Here is a 20,517-nt window from a genome sequence, read left to right as displayed (position 1 = left end):
CACATCTGTGTCCATCCTATAACATACCTGGCCTCATTGCACTATTTACTTCCAACTGAAGGAAACATACAGCTGTAGGTTCCTCTTCAGTGACTAACAAACTTCTGTGATACCTTAGCGTGCGTCTCAAGGCCTTTTTTTCCTGTTCAGAACATGAGAAAATAAAACCAGTATCTGTGGTAAGAAATGTTCATCTTTGTACTCCTTCCTGTTTCTTTTGTATTTGGTATTAGTGGCAACTACGGGGGTTCCGCATGTACAGATCCTGAGAATAAATGCCATCATTTGATGTTTTCACTGATGATGATCAAACTAGGGTCGTGAAACTCTAGCAGCTTCAACCGACCACAAAACCAAGACAGAGCAAAATGGGGGAAAAATACACTTTTTACAGACTTGGCTCACAACCCATTTGATTCCAAACCTTAGATTAATATTTCTTGTTAGGTTTTATCTGAGAAATATGTTGCAACTATGCTGATTAAATAGATTAAATCAGATAATGAACCTCCCCCGCTCCGAGTATGAACTCACTCCATTTTAGGACCTGAAAACAATCCTGAGATCAGTAGAAGAAACAGAATTTCATTGCAGTAGTTAAGACTGCCAATGTTGCTATTTTTATGCAAAGAAAATTTTCCATACCTAGGACTTCCTCTTCCTAACACGTTATAATGATTTCTAAGTAAAATAGTGATGGCTGTGCACAAGAGAGGCCAAAGGGACAGCCTCTGAGATTGCAATCTTTACTTGGAAGACAGACACCAAGTTCCGATACGTGGTAAGCAGCACCTATAGTACTATGTCAGTGGGGCTCGTCATCATAAAATCATAGAGTGGTTTGGGTTGGAAGGGACCTCAAAGGTCATCCAGTTCCAAGCCCCTGCCAGGGGCAGGGACACCCCCCTATCCCACCAGGGTGCTCAAAGCCCCATCCAGCCTGGCCTGGAAATGGCCTTAGCCATTTTGCAGTGGTGAGGTTTCAAAGCTGATTCATTCACAGAAATACATCCATGCCAAATGCTAGTTGGGACAGCTGGTATGTAGGGAAGATGTTCCATGAGCTGGCAGAGTCATGGAACAGAGGGAGAGTTTTAGAGAAACCACATCTCCCTTAAAAATGGCTGCTGCCACAATAGGCGTCTGCATTTGCAAATCCTTACCTTCTGAGCAGTGGTAGTGGTAGTTAATCTGTGCTGGCAGCGAAAACACTTTGGACTTGTGAGCACTGAAATCAGTGAAGCTGCTCTGTGCCTGCACCAGGCCTTTCTACTGTGAAAAATAGTTCCCCCACATAATGTTCTCCCTTTGTGTTCTGACAGCAGCTGGTACAAACGTAAGTGCTGCAGTTAGTTTATAGCTTCTCAGCTTGCTCCAAAATACGTCTGAGATGAATATAACATGATATAAACATAGCGATAGCTATTATCAGGGACAGCTGTGTAACTACATTCTGGACAATAAAGAAAGCTCACAGGATATTTATTAAGAGAACAGTCCTGCCAGATGGACTCTGCAGGAAAGGCATACCTCCCAAATGCCATGTTATAAGAATTATTAAACACAAACAGCCGCTAAGGCTCATCCAGGGCTATTGAAATGAAATTACAGAAGAAAGCTGACTGTGAGCCAAAGAAAGAAGTTGACTTGTAGCAGCTTTAAAAATCAGTTTGCATTCAGAACCTACAGGGCTGAACTCTTAAAAGTCAGAGCAGGAGCTTAGTCACTCAGCAAAAGTTGTTCTTCAATAAGAAGTTGGTGAGCTTAATTTTCCAGAGGCATGCGGAAATAGTTTTAGGTAGAAATCAGTTTGGGGGTGAAACTTGGCTTTGCTAGGAGAGCAAACTGGGAAAATAGGGTGACAAAATACAAGCAGTGATGGTTATTAATTACTTTGAAAGTAGGAGATGAGAATTTGAAAGGCTGAGAATTAACAAGGAAACTTGAGCTAGAACTAGAGTGTGTGTGGAGAAGTTAACCTGAGCCTGTTAGTTACCAGTCTAAACTAAATTTGGGAGACAGTTTCCTGCCATAGGCATAAAAGTGGACCTGGCCTAGATTAGGCTTCAGATGAAGAAACAACTATTTCGTAAAGAAAATATTTGTTCCATGTAGTGTGCTTCAGTCCACTTGAGTTGATGATAAATGTTTGTATGTGAAGTTCATCAAATTATCAATGTGCAGCAGAATTTCAAGTGATGTAAGGGTCTCTGTTTAAATTTTCCTATACTGAGAGCCAGTGGATTGAGGAAAGATGCATATTCCTGTTAAGATGTGCCTTGTGCAACAGCCCTGTGAGTGTTTTGTTTGGGAGGCTTGTTTTCTTCTCTGCAAGTGGAATCGTGACCAAAAGCATGAAGGCCTTCTGCTTTTTTCAAAGCATGAAGTAAAATTAAATTTAAAGTGAAGTAAAATTAAATTTGTGTTTTTCAAAGCATGAAGTAAAATTAAAATGATGATAAGCAAAGTTTATTTCCTGCAAAACTCCAGAATCATGTTTTTGCACATATTTCTTTGTCTATATCCAAATTGTCAGCTCCCAGAAAGGGAACAGAAGGCCCCTGTAGGTTCAGAAAGATAAGTGTATTTGAAAAGGTCGCCTGTAACTTGTGAGCATTTTGGCTTTTACAAATATCACAGAGTGGTGATGTAAGTTCTGCGTAAAACCTGGCAGGTATGGTAACAAGGGCTAGATGTGGTCAGTGTGGCTAAATTCGGTCAGTGGTATGGTGCATACCTGTACCTGGTTCTCCTGCAAATTCAGCTCTTAGGAGACTCTTCTCAGTGTGGGTCAGCAAGAGGCAGAGATGCAACCATCACGAAGTGCAGAAAGGGAGATTCCAGTGGATTTAAGGCCTGGAAAGGTTGTACAATCTTTTTCCTTGAAGACATCAAAACCTTGATGGGACAAGGGTCTGAGCATCCTGATCTGACTTTGAATTTAGCTTAGTTGGAATCAGGAGGCTGGACTAGATGACATCCCTCCAGAAATCCCCTGCAACCGAAATTATTCTGCGATGAGGGGTACCTGTTTCTAAACCCACATAAACAGAGCAGTGTTAAACACATCATTTGTTAGTGAGCAGATGCAGGATGGACTGCACAAAAGTCTGCCACAAGAGGGAGGAGACGCTGGATTTTGAACATGCACAGCACAAGGCTTGCGGGTTGCTGGGTGGGCGGTAGCTGAGCTGGAAGTTCTCTCACTGACTTTATTCCTGTGCGAGGGGCAATCTCCGAACGCCTGTTGAGTGTGAAGCCTGAGATGTGTGAGCTACAGCAATAGAGGACATTCCTTGGCTGCTGTCCTGATGCCAGGAGGAGCTGGTGCCAAGCTTTAACTGTTGCAGTGGTATGTGGATTTCGTCTCTGCTGCATTTCCCTAAGAAGGTAACCTGCTCCAAGGAGCCTTTAGATAAACAAGAAAAAGTATAAATCTCGTGTTTACTTCCATTTCTCAACTCTGCTCAGACAGCATAGAAAAAAGCTGTATGGTTTTTGTACTTTATGTTAAATGCCATTTAAATAGAGGTGCCTAGTATGCCATGTTCTTAATTCTGTCTACTGCTTGCTTCAGTTTTCAAGAACAGGTTACTGAATGATGATACAAGCGAGTGTCTTATTTACCTAAATAGTTTCAAAGGCAAATAAGTCTTATTGTCAAAGTGTAAAGAATATTTTGCATAGGTTGTAACAGGATGAAACCTAGAAGGTACTTTTATTCTATGTTCTTGGGGCACAGTGACTTCAGATTAATGTTAAGTAGGAAGTTTTCATAGCTACCAATAATATTATTTTTGTATAAATACACAGAATGGAGATTTGGTAATGTATAAATAATTGCTGTTAGTTGAACAGCTTGAAGAACATACAATTACGTTTTCTGCTTAAAAATCTTCCTGAAAATCACTATGGACATATATTGATGGAAAAAAGAGTAAATATTTGGATCAACATTTAGCATGTAACAGATTTATGTAGCATCAGAATAGCGTTATTGTGTGAAAAAGGCTTGCTACATTCCCATTAAGGATTTTGAAGCAACAAATTACGTGAATTTCTGGAATAGCAGTTATATTGGACTATGCCACAGAGTTGTAATAAACCATAAAACCTTAGTGTTCCCTTATGAGTCATTTTGTCAGGAACTCGTGGAGTTCTAGAGAAAGCGGTTGCACATAGGAGCTGTATTTTGATTTGTGGAAACTGAAGCTGAAAGTCGCCTTCAAAAGCTAAATGGCCTTTGCAATGCCAGCTTGCCAGAACTCTGATGCTCGGCCAATTTTTTGACATTTTATTGTTTAGCATCTTACACACTTAGCTCTTAAGATCAAATATAGCATTTTCTAGATAAGAGAGAGAAAGATTTTTTTTTTCTGTGGTAACCAAGTCTACATTTATGCTTTTTACATTTGAGGGCAACGTTTGTGGTTGTCACAAAGCAGAAAAGAAGCCACTTCGAACTGCTCTCTGTCCTTTTCAGTTCTGCAGAAGTGCTGTTTCACCAGAGCTTTTTGGATCTTACACTGTGTATATATTTCTGCTATTGTGTGGAAGCAAAGCTTCTCAAAGATTGCATACCCATTTAAGAAGGATTTCAGCAACAGTTGTGTTTTCAGTAATTGCTGTTCCTCCAAATCTTTCCTTTATGTGTCACCATCAGAAGATAACAGAAGTGTGCTCTCTCTTAGGCTTCAAAAATGTGGGCAGAACAAAAAACAAAACAAAACAAAAACCCAACAAAACAACTTGTGGTGTGTTTGAGAACACTCTCCTTTGAAAAACTGTCCATCATCATCTCTGCTGCAGGTTCATAATCGAGTGCGCTGCTTAGCCAGTGGTGAGGATAAACTCCACAGCAACGCAAGTATTCAGATAGGCTTTCTTGTGCTGAAGCAAGGTCATTACCTTCTGCAAGAGCAGTATTTCCCCAGCATTTACATCCATTATGGTCAAAATCAGTTTTTAAATCTCATTAATGCTCATCCTCCTGGCCTTTATGTCTCTCACTACTTTGTAGCATTATTTTTTGAATGCTGGATCCAAACATTTAAAAAATATTAGGAATATTTTAGATCTTGACAAAACCCTGCCAAAAAGAGTGATTCTGTCAGCAGTGAAGTCTGGAGGGGACTTGGCTCACACTGCTCCTGGCATGGAGAAGCACAGGGGCAGAGATGCTGGTTAACCAAGGGGCAGGAGCATGAGGCAGAGGGCCCAGAGGGGATGACTGTGAGGCAAACCATCCCTTTCAGCTGCAGCCTGCTGTCTGTAGCTTTGGAGCCTGCTATAGTGTGTACAGTTAGGAATGTGGCTACAGAGGGAAACCCTGGAGGAGCTGTTTGCTCGAGTACATGTGAGGGTTCTGCTTTGCATTCTACGAAAGCAGCACTGTTGGATCCGACCAAGGGGAGACTGTTAACAGAGAAGCTGTCACCAGGCTACTCTCTTGGTGAAACACTTCCAGCTGATCCTTCCTCTGAGGTCAGTCAGCACTCTTCAACCAAAGCAAGGTTTGCCTGATAATGTGCGCTGTGATACAGTGCTGTAGAAGTAGTTGGGAGGCTGTTCTGGCTTGTTACGCGTTTAGGAAGTTATATCATAGAAAGCAACCAATCTCCTGTACTTCAGGGGCAAAAAAGTCTTGCACACTGAGGTTATGTTGCTTCTGAAAAACCTGCAGTTCACCTGCGTAGCATGTGAAATGTCCAAGGATGCATTCATGTTCAAGGCTGAAAGCTAAGCACGACTTGATAAGTACTGTAATTACTCTACGGGGTTCCTCTTTCCCAGAAAGTCTGGGACGTATTATCCTGCTTGTTGCTTCCTCTTCCCTAGGGAACCTGATGTGCATTCAAACCATTACAGTATTTATTCCCCTTTTTTTGAGCAGTAAGTGAAACAACACCCTGTTCTCTCAGTGCTTGGGGGCGTTTCATTGTACCTCCACAAAGAGGAAAGGAACAGCGTGTGGAAATCATAAATTGTAAACATTGCACTGGGACAGCACTGAGGAGGTTTCTGAGCAGATGAACAGCTAAACCTGACGTGGCTCTGAGCTGCTGACAGTGGAAGGACTTTTAAGAAAAAATATGGAAAGATTTGAAAGACTGACTTGATGACAAGAGGAATTTCAAAGTGATCCCTACCCTTTGTAAAAAACATACTGCACAGTCTGATGCATGTGTTCTTCCAGAAGCATGCTCACTATTTACATATGGCTAATCATGTTTAATTATTATTTCAGAGACAGGGAAAATCCAAGCTTTTGCTGGAAATCAGCAAGGAAGTTTTCACCAAGGGTCCCAGTCATCTTTTGGTGTTTGTGCTGTCTGCAATGAAGCTGCTACCATGATTTGAGGTAGTTAATTCAGAGCTACCCTGGTATTATCTACATGAGCTCCCAGCGTAACTGGGCCGTGCAGGGCATGAGCCTTCTTCATCTCTAGGCTGTTACTACCTTGAGCTGTGAGCCCTGTTTTATGGCACTTCTTACACTTGATTGGGCATAATAATGTAATGAACCCTGGTATCAATGTGAAGGCTGTCATTAAATGTTTTAATAAAGATTAAGATGGAAAATCATCAAATGGGTGAAAGGAACGCCATTCCTAACTGAGATTTGCTGCACTTAAATAGCAGCTGTTTACTAAATGCCCTGCACTGAGGTCTGTCCTGCTGCTGAAAAGGAGAAGAGAGGCCAGGCAGCGCTTGCCTGTAATTTCCGAAGATGGTAAATGACAGAGGCATGCAGTAAAGCTTTCCTTTTTTACTGTGAAACTTACCATTGAAATACATCTATTTTAAAAGAGCAACCCCCCCCCCCCTCCTCGTCCCAGCCTTATAAGGCAGATCTGGCCATCCCGCTGTTACGGGATGTCCTCCCTGACGTGGGAACACTCACTGCAAAGTCTGCTTTCTCAGCACTCATGCTTTATTGATAGTAACTTCCTAGATGATTGTAAAGAGCTTGGAGAACATAAAGCAATTGTAAAAGCAAACTACAGGGAAGTAGCAAAGCTTCATTTCTGTAGTGAGCGTCTGCAAAGACTCTGTGCTCAGTCCAGCTCTTTTGGGACCATTGTTTAGTTTCTTCTGGGCTTTGTGCTGGTGGCTTTTCTAAGCTTGGTGCCCCCAAATTGCTGTGCCTACCCTGCGTGTAGAAGAATAGTGGGGATGGAAAGCAGTTATGCTTTTAATGGGAGGTGCAAAAGCAGATGGGGATCTTGAGGCATTTTAGCTCTGAAGTGTAATGTGGAGGAACAGATAACGCTGCATTTTGCACCACCCTCCTTATCTGTTCCCCAGCGTTTGTGTCTGTGTGTTGCAAGCCTGTGATATTTTGAGTAGCTGCAGTGGAGCTGAAAGTCAGCAGAAAATTTCCTCTGTGCTCGTTGTCCCTTGCAGTGGTACACGTATTTCTCCAGGACTGACCCTGGTCTGGGGGAGATTCAGCTGCGGTGCTGAACTCACAACTGGAGAGACATACGGCCCTATTTCAGTCCCTGGGGCAGCATCAGGAGGCTGCCTCTGGGTTTGTCCCAAGGGAACTAATGATACTTGCTTTACCTGCCCCAGGGCTCAGAGAGAGAAGCCTGGTCAGGGAAAGGAGCAGGGAGGCTGTAGGGCCTGTTTTACCTTACCTCCCCACTGCATGGCACCTTCCAGCTTCCTGCACCAGCTTAATTATAAGTCAACTTAAGAGAACCACTGCAGTTTTAAAGGCATCTAAGACTTCATTGTGGTCATGTTTATCTTTTATTTTTGGAAACTGCCTTCTTCAGTAAATGGATTTTATTGAAAATAAATGAGAGAAAGAAACCAAACAGCGGGTCCTAGTAGCACAGCAGGGCTCATAATCTGGACAAGGATTTCCCTGTTGCTAGATGTAATGTGTAAGACCACGTATCTTTGCAGTGCCTCATTTTTTGGCCAAATACATAAATATTCAATTTCCTCTAGTAAAAGTAAAAACAGAGGTCAACTTGTTCAGAACTGACACGGCTTAGTTGTTACCAATGGCAATTCAAATACTTGTCTTGTAAAGGCTGTGTTACACACACACAAGATAGAAAATTACTTTTCCAATATTTTTTCCCTGTATACAAGCATTAACCTGTGGCAATGAATAAAAGTGGAAAAGCTCCCTTTTACTCAGTTAGTGTGGGAGGAACACTTCCCTTGGTTATTCTGCAGGCATAAGAGGAATAAAAAGCTTCTTCCATCAGGTATGGTATGAATCCTGGACAAACCAAAGTGTTGCATGGGAGTCAGCTGTGCTCTGTCAAGGGGAAGCCCGAAAGGATCATCCCAGTCTTGAGAGGTCTGCTCCTCATCCTGATGCTAGGGGAAGTACTTTGGCCTGAAGGAAACCATTACCATGATAAAATCCAGATGCGCAGACTATGATGTAAATTGATTTCTACATTGTCCTAAGGGCCTAGCCAAAACCTCTTAAGTTTTGTACGTGAGAAGACACTTGATGGAGTCAATCATGCTTCTGCTATGTTTGTTGATGAATGAAGACTGCTAAGCATCCTCAAAGGGATGAATCAGTTTCTACAGCATTCTTCTCTGTGCAGAGTTAGACAGATCTCTTTACATCACAGGTACTGCCTGGGCCAATCCTTATGTAATGGGTTTCTCAGGAAAAACACTGGGTGGGTGGTATTACTTTATTATTATTATTATTATTATTATTTTTAACCTTAGGAATACAGCTCACCCTGTGTCATGTTTATACTGGATCTTCACTTCTGCCTACATACATGCTACTGTGTTTATTCAGCTGTCCTAGTGCTTCTTTTCTAGACAACTTCAGCATTGATTCTAAACCAGCTTCCCCTTCTACACTGCCTTTTGCCTAAGTTTTTATGCTCCCGCTGTTCTGAAGTACCACTTCCTGACAGATGGTCCCACATGTGAGTACCTTCCCAAATCCTGTGGAACAGAAAAGTCCTGAGCCAGTTTCTCCAAAGAGGAACCTCAGGAATTTTCCTCAATTACAGGACTTTTTAGAATAGCAGTTTACACCTTGCTGAACCCAAGGTGAGAGATCATTTCTTACTCTTACTTTTATTTTTGAATTTTTTACATAATGCTGATTTAGAGAGAAAATATGTGCAAAATGAATGACTTGTCATTTTAAAACTTTTTAATTATGCAACTTAATTAAACTTATACTGGCTTATTAAATCAAAATTCCTTTTATAGCATATTTACATTCTCTCAGACATAGGCAGGGCAAATAATCCAGTTAAACTTTTCTTTGATTTACACTCTGTGTATTGCAGGTGACAGGAAAACAGTGTAATGTATAGCCTGGAAACATAAGAATCTCAAGAACATGTTTTTTTCACTGTACTGTTTCTTAGTGCCCTGATTTCAAAATCTCTTTTGCCTTGTAATTTCATCATATCTTGGATATTTGCTATTTGTTTTTACCTCTGGGAACAAGAAATTCACAAAACAACCTTCATAATCAGTAAGAACAAAAACACTTCTCTGCTGCCAGAAGGTTTATAAACATGAACTTCACTGACTTATAGTGAATAATGAATGGAAAGTCAACTTTATTTTTCTTCTGTTGTCCTTTGGAAAAACTTGAGTACTGGCTGTACAATAGGAGCTGAACAATGCCCACTTGCTGAACTCCTTTGACTTGAAAGAATTAATAGGGCAAGTGTCTCTAGATTAGGATGTCACTCAAATAAGCAAAGGAGGTGACTGCTTCTCAACTTCATAGGTAATGTTGCCAGTAACTCTGAATGTGGGGAAAAACAACTCTCTTCCCTGCAAAGGTACTTTCACCTCCTAGCACATCTTACACTACTTTACACAGAACAGAAGGTAATTCTAACCTGTTTGTAAAATACTTTTTGTCCAACACATAGAAGGCTGTTGTATAAGTGCTTGAGTGCTATATTTAAAAAAGAACAGGGGGTACATTGATTACTCTTGAAGTTGTCATACCTATGATCTCATTAAAATAAAGTGACTCTGAAATTTGGCACATTCTGTACTTGTTAAAATATGAAAAATGTGTAGGGTTTCCATAGCTTTCTCTGGCACATACTCTGTGTTTTAACAATGAAGAGTTTACTCAGAAAGGAGAAGATTTTTGGAATTTCTCAAAAAATGTATCAGTGTTCATTTCAGCCTGAGGTTTCCCCAGTAATGGGAACAAACAAGTTAAAGCTGTTCCAATGGAGAAAACAATCTTGTTGCAGCGTTTTGGGAGGTGCACCCTCACCCTGCTAGCTCTGAATAAGATGGTTCCCTTCAGCAGTCAGTTGGTGGCAGCAGCAGTGTTTATGGAGTTATAGGTGCAAAACCACACTAGCCAGAGGTCTTCAAATCTTTCAGAAAAGGTAGCAGTCTTACACTTCCCATGGCTGCCTTCCCTTCTGTTCATTGGTCTTTCTTCCTACAAACTCACCCCAGCCTTACCAGAAAAGAGGGCATTTTGCCTCTGCTTATATTACTAAATCCACAATGTCTGCAGACTGGAAACTTACCTGTTTCATCATGTTCAGCAAATAATTGTGGTATCTCTTTGCTTTAGCAAACTTGAAAATGGAAATGAAGAGAAATCCAACAAAGTTGTTGCTATGGCTGATGTTCCTCTCCGATTCTGTGCCATTCACCTACGAGAAATCAATGAGAGAGCAAGCTATCAAGCTGATGCAAGATACGCGTTTAATCGATGGGTATATAAAATATGTTTGATTAAACCCTCTCAGTGAATCTTGATAAGTGAAGAGGAAATGCCACAGTGTGTTTGGATGAGTAGAAACAGCAGACTGTGCCTAGCACATAGCAGTTAGTTACCGTTGTACAGATTTGTCAGTGAGAAGGAATTTCAGTTCACTGGGTGCATACTGTAGGACTAGGTTACTCTAAATGCCTTTGTGATTTTCTGGTCAGGTTTCACCACTTAATTATTGTTTCCCTTTTCATGGTGTCCTTTCCTTAATTTAATGGCATCTTTGGCAGCCATGACTTGTTTCAGAGCTAGAAGCCAGACACCATGCTTTGAAAGGTTACCCTTGCAACTTGAAGGAATGCTGCCTGTGGTGAATGTGTTTTGACCTGGGAGGAGAAACACTGACTATTTCTAACACAGGCAGCACTGATTGTTCTACCATGAGTATTTGCTTCTAAGGAGCATGGTGAATGATCTTAGTTCTTCTATTCCTTCAGAAATAATAGGGAGAAAAATAGATATAGAATCACAACAGCTATAAAAGTGGGAAAAGCAAAAGGGATTCTTGCTGTCCTGATTAGACAGAGCTTTAAGAAAAAAAAAGATCTTTTGTGAAAGGAAGGAGACATTTAAGTATATGTTACAGCAAAGATTATTGGCAGTTAATTGTCTGAGAGACTAAGAAGAGTTAAAGAAATGACATTTGTATTAGAAGGTAACAGCATATTTCTATCACAAGCCTTACTTGTTTTCTCTTCTAGCCACAACGACTTTGTACTACGGCTGAGAATATTTTACCAAAATAGACTCAGCAAGGTCAACTTAAGAGAGATCAACAAGACCCATACAAACCTTGCAAAACTTGAGGCTGGTTATGTGGGAGCTCAGGTACGTACTGTCATGGCAATAAGACTGTCTGAGAACACAATTTTACACTTGCCTCACTCCCTTCCCAATCACAGAAGTATTAGTGGCCTTGGTTTTGGCTTTTGCTATTGAAAGATAAAAAACAAAATGAAACGGAAAAGCCACAGACACTTTTTCAGGACATTTGTGTTGCAAATATTTGTGTTTTATAAGCCAGGTACCCTTAACCAAAACAGCAGTTGTTGTTTTGTGATAAATGAATTAAAGTAAACATACATCTGCTTTCCTGCCTGCACTTCTGCCTAGAATAGTTGAACGTGTCAAGAGGCCTTAACCATGTCTGGAGTAGATGATTTAAGGCAAGAGCATAATGCTTCCTTTGGGGGGGGGGGGGAAACTGCAGTGGCAACTCCCTTGTAAACTGTAGGAAATTATTTTGGTAGTACTCAGAAACTTCACTATTAGCAAATTGCAGCTTCCATGTTGGAACAGAAGTTATCTAGTTTACTTGTCAATGTCTCTTTCAGTTTTGGTCAGTGTATGTTCTTTGCAGCGCTCAGAATAAGGATGCTGTGCGTCTGACGTTAGAGCAAATTGATGTTGTCAAGAGGATGTGTAACAGCTATGAAGAGCTTGAACTTGTGACGACTTCCCAAGGTGATACACTTTCTTGTAACAGAATATTTTTACTGGGGTTTCTGGAGGTATATGCAAAAGAGAGAAAACTGGAAGCAAGCAAACAGTATCCTGGTTTAAAGAGTAACTTCAGTTTTTCTACTGAACTACAATATCTGACTGTGCACAGTCATGGCCCGCTGCAGCCATGAGATAATTTGCCGTATAAACACACCTCCCATCTTACAAAAATGTCAGTAGTACTGCTTGCAGTTTGCAATAACTGTTGTTGCTCAGTGGTGCTGGCTTCTTATCTGTCATGAAATTGTTTTGGAGTTATCGTACTTTCATGTTTCCAGGTATCTCTGACAGTAAGAAGATTGCATGTTTGATTGGAATCGAAGGCGGTCACTCCATTGACAGCAGTTTGGCGACACTGAGGATGTATTATGACCTGGGCGTTCGTTACATGACCTTAACACATTCCTGCAATACACCTTGGTAACTGATGTGCCTGTGTTTATGTGACCATATAATACAAAGCGGTGGCAATTCCAAGATGAGGAAAGTATGGATTCAGACAGTTCACCTGTGCTGTACTCATTCCAAACCAAGTCAACAGTGACAGGTTTGGGGGGTAAATCACTTGGGAGACTGAAGGATCTGTTATGTAGCGCTTGTTACACTGACAGTTTGGGAACTTTTAAACTTCGTTAGCAACAGAAAGATTGGAAAATTGCCTCCCACTTTGCTTTACTAGAGAGGCTACATAGGTCAAAATAGGCAACAACAAACAAAAGAAGATGCTATGATGTGGCTCAAAGATGGTAAATGCTATCTAAGAACTTGGCAGTCAGAAGCCTTTAACACTGTCCTCTCTGGCCAGCTCAGGACAGGTCCAATGTTTGGCTACAGAAATGAGTACTCAGTTCCTCTCTCAGAGTGTTAGCACCTACTCTTTGTTGGATTGACAAACTTCCTTTGTATTGACTAAGGCAAAATAGAATTGTATGCAGAAAGGACTGAAAATCTAGCTTTCTGTCTATCAGGTAAAGGACATTTCAGTTTATCTTTGTTTTCTGATGAAGGTTTGTTTAATTGGAAAATTTTTGACAAGTGTCTCTTTGCTTGTCTTGCATTGCTTCACAAATATGCAGCAGTCTGAAACCTGAAGACATATGATCCACAAAATAGTTATGATTATACAGAGCACTGTTTGAACAAGATTCTTATTATGCAGTTCATTATCCTTAAATTTGGCTAAGTGATAGGACTTTTATTGTGTATAGCATAAGACGTTTCAGGTGCTGATATCATAGTTTCCAGAATAATATGATGTTTCTTCTCTCACTTCCCTTTTTAAGGTCTGAATCTTCATCTAAAGGAATACACAACTTTTATCCTAGTGTTACTGGTCTGACTGCTTTTGGCCAAGTAAGGATCTCTTTTTGAGTGATAATCTAAGCAATCTCTTATGCAACTAACAACTTCTGACCTTATCTTTTTTCAAAGATTTTCAAAGAACAAAGATTTCAAAGGTTTGAGCATGTGATGGTATGCTAACTAATTGTGAGTGAATAAATCACTATTAATTTAATAGGTAAATAGAAATCCATAAAGACACAGTGTGATTATAACTAGCTGACAGCTGCAGAATTTATTTATCTGCTTACATACATCAGCTAAACAGTTTCCTTTAAGGAAATGTAATACTGACACTGTTGTCTGTAAATCTGTTTTAGGAAGTGGTAAAGGAAATGAATCGCCTGGGTATGCTGATAGATTTATCTCATACCTCATATTCCACAGCAAAAGATGCACTACATATCTCAAAAGCACCAGTAATTTTCAGCCATTCTGCTGCATTTTCTGTTTGTAATCATTCGAGAAATGTTCCTGATGATATCCTCCAGCAACTGGTGAGTGTTGTTTAAAAACTTGCTAGTCTGAAGCAAATTTTTGCATGCATATCAGAGTGTTTACTTTTGATTCTCTCATCTCTGAATTGGATTTATAAGCAGATCCCTGAGCAGCAAGTTACATGATCACTTCTGAGATATTTTCTTTTGGTTGTGTTTTGTCTTTGGCTACAAACACTTTGGAATTCTGGTTGAATTTCCTTGATGTAGCCACTGGGCTTCTGCTGATCCAGGCCACATGAGGATGTAATGAATTCAGGGTAAAGCATAAAGGCAAAGCCTTGTGTTGCCATCTAAACTTTGACATATAGTGTTGTTGTGCTCACTTGTGGATGGATAGGGAACGATCTATATAAGGTACCCATGAAGTTTGCAGGGCACGCTCATCACTTGTCTCTTCCTATCTTTCAGAAAAGGAACAGGGGAATTATCATGGTGACTTTCAATGCAGATGTACTGGCCTGTGGCAGAGAAGTTGTTAATATTTCTACCCTCGCAGGTTTGAAGTTAATATATTCTGATTTTTGTGGGTGTCTTCTAAGAATTTCCTGTTGTCTGCATCATTTTTCAGACTGTGTAAATTATACTACTTGCTTATTTCCTTCTCCACATTGACCCAGCTCTGAGTCATTTTGGAGCTAATATTCATTACACAATAACAAGAGGACAAAGTGCATAGTTTGAGGAACTGATGCACCGAAATAAAGAACAATTAATCCCAAAGTAATTGTTCCTTTCTAGAAAACACCTTAAACTTTTCTAATTAAGAGTGCAAAACATTGCTATTTAATGGTAAAGAAAATTCTGTTGGCATATGTGGGTTATTTGTTGGAAATTAACGTGCTGTAATGATCATGTCTTTTTCTTTGTTTACATCTCATTTGTGTAGATGTTATTTTGAAGATTGCTACCTGATGCACTCAGTGGCAGAAAATATCCAGATAACCACCTGTAATTATCCTGAATACATCAATTGGATTATTAAAATTTAAGCTATATTATCAGGATGCCTTTTGACTTATTTAAAAATATATATATTTTATTATGAATCCATGATTGAGAACAGTAGCCTGGAACCAATATGTCTGAACTGGATTATTCCTACTTGTCTTGTGCTTAGATGTTGCCTTCTTTGGTATTTTCTTTTAGATCATTTTGACTACATAAAGAAAATTGCAGGTCCAGAATCGATAGGAATTGGTGGTGACTACGATGGAGTGGAACGGTTGGTAACATCATATATACATTGACTTTTGACCCCTAGATTGTAAGGGGTTTGACATTCTTTGGGGCAGAAGAAGGCAGACCAAGAAGAGTTGTAGCAAGTTGTTTTGTGATGAGCGCTCTAAAACAGGCTTTGGGAAAGAATGGCATAATTCATTTTTAGAACTCTGTGATGGAGTACTCTAAATGTGGAAACTAGTCCCAACATCCTGTGAACTCTGCAAATGTGTCTCTAGGCAGTGGTTTCTGCATACAGAAATGATGATGGAGGGTACCTTCTTCCAGAAAACAATGATGAATTACAGTAAAGCTGCTTCGTCCTTCAGATGGTAAATGTGTTAGCCCAGGACTGCTGTAAAACTCTTTCCTCTGCTGTTACTTTCTAGTGGGGAAAGCCCGAAGTGCTTTGGGGCTGTGAAACCACTCCTGCTTTCTGGGCTTGGACAGCTATCCTTGGCATATGTTTGAGGAAAGCAGATCATGGAACAGCCTACAACGTAAACTCTCTCCTGTTCAGTCCTGGGCAAATGTTACATTACAGCACAGAAAATAAATGCATATTGTGTTATTGGGTGGCATTTACTGGTATAACCCTTAGCCTTTTTTGGTTTTTATTTATTCTGAATCTTCACTTACTCTTTTTTTTTTTTTTTTTGGTTTGTTTGCTCCATGCTGTTGTCCTTCCTGCATGTAAGTGCATCTTCATACATAGTTTAGTTTTGCTAATGAGATACTCTGTGCAGAAAAAGCATCGTGTCCCATTCCTTCTGATTATGTCAGTTGGATTCATCATTTTTTTTGACTTCTCAGAGGAAGAAGTGGGTCCCAAATGAGCTCGTTCTAAAAGTGAATGTGTGCAAAAGACTGATTAAAAAAAAAAATAAATCTTTTTCTACATATTTTCAGTGAGTGACCTGTGCTGAATGTTCTTGTGTGACTCTTGCCAACAGTTTCCCTGAGGGACTGGAAGACGTTTCTAAATACCCTTATTTGATTGAGGAACTTCTTAGAAGAGGATGGAGCGAAACTGAACTAAAAGCGGTCTTAAGGGAGAACTTCCTGCGTGTCTTCAGGGAAGTGGAAAAGGTAAGATTAAAAACTAAACTGAATCTTGATTCTTACTAAAGGGGAGAAAGAAACTGCTGGTGCCTTGCTTTTTTTATGCGCAATGAGAGAGCTATGAGGGAGCTTAAGCACTCAGTGCATTAATTCCAAATGCCAGGAAAGAAACAAAGAAGTCAAGGGAATATTAGCAAAATAAAAGAAAGTGAGAGAGAGTGGACAGAACTCTGTGTTGCTTTTTTTCTCTCCACAGTAATCTGATAAATACACATCGTTGACTTCTAAATGGAATCACTTCACGGTTTAGATAAGCTGCGGATATTCCAGCGTCACAGCCCTTGCTCCAGCTGTGTTCGCTGGTGCAGTAAGGAATGCTGACTGCTGCAAATCCATTGAATTCTTGTCATGGGATCAGGCTCCTATCCAAAGGGCTCTTGCCATGACTAGAACACTAACAAATTGTAAACATAACATCTAGATCGCAACAAACTTTACGTGTGAATGACAGAAAGTAGTGGAGAAGGATGAGAGTGGAGTGGAGGGATGAAGAGAGACTGTATGACAGTAAGGATACCCTAAACAGAACCTTATAGGCAGCAAATGTATATAGGTCATATATGTTTCCAGTTGCCTTTTTAGGATATGTTAGAGGAATAGAAATAGGGAATTTTTGTTTCAGTCATTCTGCCAACATATCTACCTAATGCTGAGTTGCACACATGGCAGACTGACATTATAAAGAAGCTGACATTCATCACACGTAATCAATCTGTGAGATTTAGTAATTATCTTTCTTCTAAATTAGAGAGGTTTGAGCTCTGTTTTAAGATTGTGAGCTGACTTCAGGGAAGAATGCTCATGAGTTGTTTTTTTTAAAAGGTTTTCCAGTTAATGCATTCAAACGTAGCAGGAGCCGAGACAAAGAACAGCCTGTGACTTGTGCTATAATTTATCTGTAACTAATTCTGGGAAAAACTTCACTGGAATGCAAACATGAGGATAATGGTGTTGCTTTCCCCAAGTTCAGTTGTGTTTTTTTTGCAATACAGTTTGACTCTGTTCACTTGACATGGCATTGAATTTACCAGCTACATAAAGCTTTTTGCTGTTATGCCAGTCTTGCTTTCAGGTGCAACCTTTTGCATTTTTCTAGGTGCGGAACTCCAGTGGTCTAATGGATGTAGGCGAGAGTGAAATCCTGCACAAAGAAGTACAAAATTCCTGTCGCCTAGACCTACATAATTATCGGATTGAGACAATCAGTTCTTTTGGATTTTCTTCTGTGGCACAGTCTTTTAGTCTGACACTTGTAATTGTACCGTATTTAATATTGTATTATGGATCATAAAGTTTATGGAGCCTGGAGAGAGAAAGAGATGGAGTAACCTGCAATACCACTAGTATCTTTTTTTGGGGGTTGTTAATGTAGAGCTCTGCTAAAATATTTTGTGTAAGTTCTATACTTTCACCCACATACTTGAAAGTTAATGTAGACTTTAAGTCTTGTGGCAAAAGCATTTAGGCTTTGAAGTGGTAAATTCTTTGTCATCTCAGCCAAGTCAGGACCAGCACTGTAAATGGAAAGTATTCACACTTAATGAATAAATCCTCTAATACATGACTTGTGTTTTTGGTACCCATGTTGTGGCAGTTGATGTAAATACCAGGGTCAGTCCAGAATCAGCAGATCTACACAGGAATGAGAGAATGCGACTAAGACATTAAGACATCTGTAGTGGGATGTTTTCAGATATTACTTCTTTTCACATGATGCAGCTTTCGTCATCAGTCAGTGGCTTGGTCAGAGAAGACACCTCCACTCTGGTATGTGTAGAGTAGTGGTTGTGTGTGATTTGTGTGTGTGTATGTGTTCTAGACAACAAACTGGATGATATGACTATTTGAATTCATTTCTCATGCCTGCCACTAGCTCTAGGCATCTGTTTTGCAATACTAAACTCTTATTTTTGAACCATGACCAGGACAATGGGCAACTGGAGAGTTTATGAAGGGAGAAGGTAGGTGTCTTATATTCAGGTGTCAGCAAAATAAAGGAACAGATGTCCAGATAGTGCTGTAGATATCCTTGTATAATTTGGGAACTGCTGTTTGCTGCATGTTCATGGAGTTAGAACATGAGTAAGCCAGGCCAAAGCAGGAATTCTGGCTACTCAGAGAGTAAGATATTGTTCTGTTATTTTTATTGCAGTATCAAAAGCAAAGAAGTATTTAAATAAAATTTTATCCATGCTAAAATCAGACCATCATCAAAAGATTAAAAACCATGAGATTAGAAAGAAATCTTTGGAACTTGTTTTCAAGTCCACAAGGTATGTGAGGTTAGCAGCTCCTGTTTTACAGAAGAGAATTGTCCGTGTGCAAAAGGCCTATTCTTGGCAGGTTCTCAAGGCTCAAAGCTGGAATTTTAATCAAATAGTCTGAGATTCATCATGAAATTATAAGATGGCAGCACTAAATCTCTGTAGGATCATTTCCCACCTCTTGCTTGTAAATACCATCTCATGATACTTGTTAATTTATCTTGTGATACATGTTTTTATTTACTGATGGAACATCTGCATAATATAACCTTAATATAAATTAAAGTCCTGTATTCTAACACACAAGTTATTTAGCAATTGAAAGATAATGCCAAGCAGAAACAGAATGGAAACAACAAGTCAGTTGTTCTCCAGTCACCTGAGATTGTTCCTGCCATCCATTCCTGCTTTTCGTCTGCAAGTTGGGTTTCTGGAGGAAGACAGTTCCTTTTATTGCTTCAAAATGAAGCTTCATTAGCTCTTCTGAGAAGGTGGTCACCTTGATGAGCATATTCTTAATAGGCTCTAAGCCATGTTGAATATTCTAGTGCATACAAGCCAAGTTTTTAAAAGCAGTTTCTCAACAAATATTGAGCCCAGTTATAGAGATACAGTAGAGAATTACAGCACTAGTCTTGCCTTCCTGATACTGCCTAACTGGCATCAGAACTTGTTTTGTAAGTGCACGATACTGGTAAAATGAAGAATGGAATAGATATTTGCAGACATTTACTTCTTATCATCAGTTTACTTCTCATCAGTTCATCTGCTAATAGCTTCATAAGCTGTTAGAAAACTGCCATCCATGGTCTCTTTTCACAAAATTAGTACCATTATATTAAGTTTAATGCATATTTAAAATGTAAGATGCTTCTTTATTCCTATCAGACTTATAATTTTTAGTGTGTTGCCACATTCCTGCCTAATTTGTACTTTCCTTTGATATCGTAGCATGGATTTAATATACATTCCTCTTCTTTAACATATGGATAATATTTTTACATTACTCTATTTTACTATGCTATAGATATTTGTAGTTTACTTCCTTGTTTTATTTGTAGTGTATTGCACTTTTTCTGGATTGCTTTGTATAATGTGTAATTTGTAATCTTGTGGCAAAATATATACATGAAATTTAAATAAAATATTGATTAAAAATGTCTAGATACTGGTGTAATCTCACAAAACAATGTAATGTTCATAACTGCAGGAAACCCTGAAATAACCGTGCAACTTTGCTGCAAAGGAAGGCCACGGTATTGTGAGGCCTCTGAGGTGTGCTCCGCATCGGAAGATAGCTCTTCCATGATAGGCAGGAGAAAGTCAGGTAGGTTCAGCCCTGAAGCATCCCAGATGTAGGCAGTCAGCTTCATCTTTGTTCAAATGCAGCCTAACCTGGAGAGAAGTCTGAGCAGGTACTTAGGAAGACAGAAGGAGGATAACTCAAAGTCATTGCAGCAAGTCCATGATGACAGTGTTTCCTGTAGCAAATCACTTGGTCAAGCAAGTCAAGTTGTAGACAACAAGGCTTATGGGGAACTAGACAGATTGTCTGCACCAAGGTAGGCTAACTTCTGCTTCACAACATTTCTCAAAGATGTACAATGATCTGAAGTCCCCATTTCCATTACTCATTACAATGTTAATTGACAAAATGTCAAATAAGCTGTTTGTGTGAGACCAACATGAAAGTGCAAAATCATCAAGCAAGAAATGGAATCTTAGGCATCTTGCAGTGATTACACGTGCTATTTAGCTTATCTAATAGATGTGGTCAATTTATTTTTCTTAAACAATTAAAATC

The 20,517-nt window shown here is 39.7% G+C and overlaps 1 protein-coding gene across 4 annotated transcripts; it reads left to right on the top strand.

Annotated features, from left to right (window-relative positions):
- Positions 1-3,192: 3,192 nt before the first annotated feature.
- LOC309882668 (dipeptidase 2-like) lies at positions 3,193-19,871 on the top strand. Of its 4 annotated transcripts, none has more exons than XM_082769976.1 (11): positions 3,193-3,352; positions 10,565-10,709; positions 11,467-11,593; positions 12,100-12,229; positions 12,547-12,688; positions 13,552-13,621; positions 13,930-14,106; positions 14,518-14,605; positions 15,256-15,331; positions 16,281-16,416; positions 17,546-19,871. In XM_082769976.1, the coding sequence occupies exons 2-11, from the start codon at positions 10,576-10,578 to the stop codon at positions 17,738-17,740; spliced, it is 1,275 nt and encodes a 424-aa protein (XP_082626102.1). In that variant the 5' UTR covers positions 3,193-3,352; positions 10,565-10,575; the 3' UTR covers positions 17,741-19,871. The 4 variants fall into 4 exon arrangements, with proteins under 4 accessions (XP_082626102.1, XP_082626103.1, XP_082626105.1 ...); XM_082769977.1 differs by having other exon boundaries at positions 3,193-3,390; positions 12,133-12,229; XM_082769979.1 differs by having other exon boundaries at positions 3,193-3,390.
- Positions 19,872-20,517: the final 646 nt, after the last annotated feature.

Source organism: Aythya marila, assembly GCF_965140915.1.
Source record: "Aythya marila genome assembly, chromosome: 12".
Classification (NCBI taxonomy): Eukaryota; Metazoa; Chordata; class Aves; order Anseriformes; family Anatidae; genus Aythya; species Aythya marila.
The sequence above is the reverse complement of the archived record's forward strand: the minus strand, read 5'-3'. Positions and strand labels throughout refer to the sequence as shown.